This window comes from Chenopodium quinoa, unplaced genomic scaffold (genome assembly GCF_001683475.1).
Source record: "Chenopodium quinoa cultivar QQ74 unplaced genomic scaffold, ASM168347v1, whole genome shotgun sequence".
NCBI lineage: Eukaryota > Viridiplantae > Streptophyta > Magnoliopsida > Caryophyllales > Amaranthaceae > Chenopodium > Chenopodium quinoa.
In genome coordinates, this window is record NW_018745013.1 from 300,535 (window position 1) to 306,511 (window position 5,977).

A 5,977-nucleotide genomic window follows, 5' to 3' on the forward strand; every position below is an offset into this window, starting at 1 on the left:
CTACCCTCAAACGGCGAGAGGGGTGACCAAATTCAACGTCGCATTGGCTCATATGATTGTAGCTGGTGCTGATTACATGCTGATACCTAGCAGATTTGAGCCCTGTGGGCTAATCCAACTCCGTGCAATGCATTATGGAACGGTTTGTGACAGCTTTATGCAATGAATTATCCTATTTTTGAAGCTTTGTACATCAATATATGAACATGATGACCTATTCTGATCTTTCATTGATCAGGTGCCATTAGTGGCCTCCCCTGGTGGACTTGTCGATACTGTACAAGAAGGTTACACCGGATTCCACATGGGTCGTTTCAGTGCAAATGTAACAATCACCTAAACCAAAAAAAATCAACCTATTTCATTTTTTTTATACTATTTAGTATAATGATCATTCCTGTACTCTGAAGAGCTGACATTTTGGTGTATAATGGTATATCAGTGTGAAGCGGTGGATCCAACTGATTTACAAGCTGTAGTAACAACAGTGAAGAGGGCAATAGAGACATATGGAACTCCGGCTTCAAGAGAGATGATCCAAAATTGTATGGCACAAGATTTCTCATGGAAGGCAGGCTGTGTGAAGTGATCAACATAGTACACTTTTTGCCAAGTTAATTTTATTTGTCATGGTGCTAAGTAATTTGCTGTATTTTCGTTCCTTGCTTTGATTTTTTTTTGGACGAAAATTGTAATATTACAGCCTTTTTTAATGAAAATATGTAACTTTATATATATGTTAATGTTTCTATATCAATTAAAGTGAAAACAATGCAAAAAAAAAATATTTTTATTTCTTTGGGGTATTTTTGGCACCGGTTTTGACCTGAATCGGTGCCTAAATTGTCGTTTTCTGCACCGGCTCTAGCTTTGAACCGGTGCCAATAGTATTGAAAAAAAAGCGCGCCAATATGTGTGAGTAGATTTCTTATTCCTTTCTCTTTCAATTATTTATGCTTTTCAATCATGTTTTCTATAATTATGATTGTTATTGCTTTCTTCAATATGTGTGAGTAGATTTCTTATTCCAAGATCTAGGGTAGCCCAATTATGATTGATGCATGAATTAATCTTTAAATTCTCTAATAACCATTGTAACTGTCTATGCTAAATTGATTGTGATTATGCCAATGCTATATTAGAGATAATTAGTATTGTTATTATTCCATTATTTCTATCACAGCGAGAGTTGGATTTTAACGGAATTGAGTAAATTGATTTAGGATTTGAAATTCAACATGAGAATAGTTGAACGGATAATTGAGAATTGAAATAAAGTGTTTAATGTCTCTAATTTGCATGATACCATGAGCATAGGCTTGATTGTGGGTTAGGGAAGCACTAGACGAATAAGGTAAAAAGGCACCGGTTCAAACCCCCCTTATGGCACCGGTTTTGAACCGTTGGGGATTTGAGGGATGCCAAATCCCTATAAATTTGGCACTGGCTCAAAACCGGCGCCAACTAAACGCTTTGGCACCGGTTAACCGGTGCCAACTAAAGGCTTTGGCACCGGTTAGGTGCCAACTACATGCTTTAAAAAAAAAAATTACTTTTCCCAACATTTGGCACCGGTTAACCGGTGCCATTGTACTTGAAGAAAATAAAAAAAAAATTTATTTATTTTTTTGCTTTTTTCCTCTTAAAATGGTCCGCAAACAATATATATATGAAAACTTATTTATTTTCATTAATAACTAGGAAATATTTACACTTTTCATCCAAAATAAAATAAATTAAAAGGACAACAAAAATTACCACACCCTTTTGATACATATCCCTCACATAAGCCTCCTCACCATCAGACACCTTTGGAGCATGGGTAGCATCACTCTCAGAAACAACATATGCCATTTGAACAGACCCTCCTCCAAGATCAACTACTCCCACTGTATCTGAGTTCGCTTTCCCAATTTTCCTAAAAGATAGTTTATAGTTACCTACACACCAATGAAGAAAACAAATTAATATCCAGAGGCTTAACATAAAGAAGTCAAATGCTGAAACCACTAATAACTAGCATCATGCATAGAAAAAATTAAGAGGAGAAATACACTCGCATAGAGAGTACTTTCAAAATCTATAACCAATCAACTAGGCTCCATAATAATAAAAAAAAAAAAAAAAGAAATATAATAAATAAAATAAATAAATAAAAAGAAGAGAAAAAAAATGCCCTTTTATGAGCATAACCATCAGTAATCAAAAACAAACACAAGCTCATATAAAAGAAAGAGGATAGTACTTGTACAGCAATGAAAGGCCCTACCTAACAATCACTGAGCCCTTAGGGAGAAACAACAATAGATTGACATAGTCTATAAGTAGAGACGATTCAAGAAAGCACCAAGTAGCAGGGGGGAAAAATGTCCAGTAAAATGTGATGAAATCTAGTCAATACACAAAGGGAAAAAGGGAAAATAAAAAACTGGAAAATGGTAAACACACCAGACTAGCATCGAGAGAGAGAGAGAAAGAGACTAGTCACTTTGCTACCCAATTTAGTCCTTAATTCTACTAAATGAACCCACATAGTAGTACCCAATTTAGTCCTTGATTCTACTAAATGAACCCAAATAATTATATCCAATTTAGTCCTTAATTCTACTAAGTGAACCCAGATATAGTATTTATGTAGTAAAAACTATTTCACTGGAACTTTAGCATATGGAACAAAAGAAGTTTAAAATACACATGATGTGACCACATACCCATTGAAATGCACCTTCTTGGTTTCCATCCAAGACAGTGACCCATTTTGGTTCTGATTTCAGATCGCTTTTATCCTTGAGCAGGTCCTTGACCTATGTAGAATAAGATACCAACTTCAATTAAAAGACATTAAAAGAAAGAATCGTTCTGTTAAATCTTCTTTGACAATCAATAATGAGAGGCACCAAAAAGTAATAAGTCTAATAAGTAATCATCCGTGACAGATAAGAGGGTCAATAAGAACATACTTCTTGCAATATTCTTTCCAGAGCATCATCATCCTGTTTTCTCAAACCTGCGGTTGCCTATAAGAGAAAATGGCTCAATTCTTTCAGGTTATATTGTCAAATAACAATTTATTAGACAATCAATCAATTAGAAAAGAATAACAATCAGCTAAATAGCTTACCCCAACTCTGACCGGAGTCTTCCCAAGCAAGTTCTTGGGAATAACAGCTTCTGCTTGCTCTAGGAGAGAAACTAGTGAATTAGCAGCATCCACCTGAGGGTTGCTTGCATATGCACTTAGACCTGGCTTTTACTAACTACATTTTACTCACGAACCAAACAAGCACCAAGCAACTACACTACCACACCCCTGCCTATTGCCAACCCACACACATACATTGCACAGAACTATACTAGTGTCCTGTTAGGCACAAACACCACCTATTAGTAGTTTTATATGTATAGCTGGAGCCCATGACCTCATACTCAATCCCTACAACAAACAAGAACACTCCATGTTAACAACTAATAACAACCCACACCACGATTCAACAGCAAAACCCATATATTTTGCCAATACAACATTAGAAATGTGGTATGTAGCACATTAGTCATTTAATAAAGACAAAGCCAAGCATACAAGACGACATACAAAATGAAGAAAAAGAACAAATACATGTATACATGATTAATATACAATACAAACAAAATCAAATTACATAATTTTTATAACTTTTGATTTAAATTATTAACAAGGTTCAAAAACAGTTATCATAAGTCAACAAACAACTATCCTAATAACATAAAATTGTCCTAAACATATGCAAAATCATATAGTACATCCAGTGCTACTGACTTAAACAAGAAACTAATTGAAAATCATCCAATCTAGTATGTTTTATGAAGGAAGAGGTATATCATAACAACACAATGAAAATGATACTTATTCTCTAAATATATCACGCAATAATCTGGCCAAAGCATTGAAAATATCAAATCATAAACACAAGTTGAAGACATGATTCACTATTATTAAATCAAAACTCAATAATGTTTTCTTAAAAAAGTATATGCAAGTATAATTAGTTTATGAAATCCCCACTCTGATCTCATGATACATATTGATTTGATAAACATGTAAATATGCCACAAGAATAGATGAAATGCACCCTTGCACATAGAGCACCGCAACACTACGCTAGAACAACCTAGCACACAACCACACTCAATAACAACAGCACCGCACAACAGAGCACCACACAAAACACACAACACGCAATAGCAGCGCACCACACACGCAACAACTAACCTCGCAGCACCACGACTAAAATAGAAGGGAAAAGGAAACTCACCAACACATGCATGTAAATAATTGTCAAATATCTCGCTCAATTAACATACTATAGGATTCAATTTTGTATAAAGGCAAAAATTGAACCTTAAATTGATAAAAATCAGAAACCCTAGATTTCAAATCGAAGAGCAACATACCTTCGTGAAAAAATCCACCACAACTGCAAAGGGAAGGCACCACCGCTGCCAATTACGATGGTCGCGACAACATTCACCACCGCCATCACCCTCAATTCCCCACTACTACGAAGAAAGATAGAGAAAGAAAGAAAGATCTGGGAATGAAAGAGATAGAGAGAAGAATGAAAGAGATAGTGGGGCGGTGGTGGAGTAAAGAATGACAGAGAGCAAGAGGAGGCAAGAGATTGAAGATAGAGAAAGGAGGGTTTGAGCAGAGAAGAGAGAGGATGCAATTAAGAGTGGGGTAAGGAGAGAGGACGGCTTATAACACTATAACATTAACACCGGTTAACCGGTGCTCTTTGTATTAAAAAAATTTAGAAAAAAAATATCAAGGGGCACCGGTTAACCTATGCCATTTATATTTTGGGGCACCGATTTATAATAACCGTTGCCAATTCCTCGGTGCTAATTTATGATTTTCTACTAGTGAAGCCATTGATACTCGAGAAAGGTCCTTGGTATTTGTTAGGGTTATCTTTTCCCCGTGTTCATTGGAATTGTATGTTAGGAGTAGATATGTAATTGCATCGATCGTAATTGTGGTGATACTTGATCTTGGATGTTTTAGCTTATTGATTCATTATATTCGTTTGATTTATCCTAGTTTTCCATACATTAGCTCTTAGTTTATTCCATATTGATTGATTCTTGCTTAGTGATTACTTGAGTCTAGATAATTTAGGTGAGCCTTAGTCTCTTGGGATTTGACCCTTACTTTCCCGACTACATAGTTAGGAGGAATAGTTAGGTTATTTTTGTAAGGTACGCGACACGCCTACCAATAACTTTCCCCCTTCACCCATGTGGACGTATTCCTAATACTTCCTTAGCTTGTGGAACCACAGACTTGGAGCCCATACTCGGTGTCAACTGGGGTTGTTCTCCATTAGACTACTTAGAACAGTCTGCGGCGTGGTCTTGGCCGCCTTGGGGGAAGAATTAGCCTTTGAGGATATAAATTTCCTTGATTTGGACGACTGGCCTTCCTTGGAGGCAGAAGTCTGTTCCTTCCTCTTGGTCTTCGGAGTGGACGCTTGAAAAAAACAGTGTGAAGCCAAAGTAAGAAACAGTGTCCGAGCAAAATTGGGAAGGACACCCTTCCCAACATACCAGCTCGGCAATATAATGAAAAGACTTGCGTCCGAGCGAAGTAGGAAAGGATTCCTTTCCCAACATACCAACTCGACAAAAAAAAAAAAAAAAAAAAACAAGTGATCAGTATCTCCTTAGCCTGGTTGTACTGCTGCTGGCAAAACTTGTACCACACCAAGATAAAGTCAGACATGTTGGTCTCTCCTTTTTGTTCAGGGTCCAACATCACAAGAGCTTCGTCTAAAAAGAAAACAGAAGTGTTAGAACATTTTCAAGTTGTAAAAGCATTCGAACGGGCAAGTCACAAGGTTCCACCTTGGGGGTAGTTTCGGTATAGGCCGCAGGCCGACATGAATACCGGATTCCTAAGCCAGTCGGCCAATGGAATCCAATTAGACAGCACGGTCAC

General features: G+C 36.8%; 1 protein-coding gene across 1 annotated transcript; it reads right to left on the minus strand.

Moving 5' to 3' along the window:
• Positions 1-438: 438 nt before the first annotated feature.
• Positions 439-4,517, minus strand: LOC110708181 (apyrase 2-like). The gene is made up of 6 exons (XM_021886268.1): positions 4,432-4,517; positions 3,122-3,224; positions 2,961-3,017; positions 2,726-2,804; positions 1,759-1,940; positions 439-576 (listed from the first exon to the last, which is right to left on the minus strand). Exons 1-6 carry the CDS (start codon positions 4,515-4,517, stop codon positions 439-441), a joined length of 645 nt encoding a protein of 214 aa, XP_021741960.1.
• Between the last annotated feature and the right edge of the window lie 1,460 nt (positions 4,518-5,977).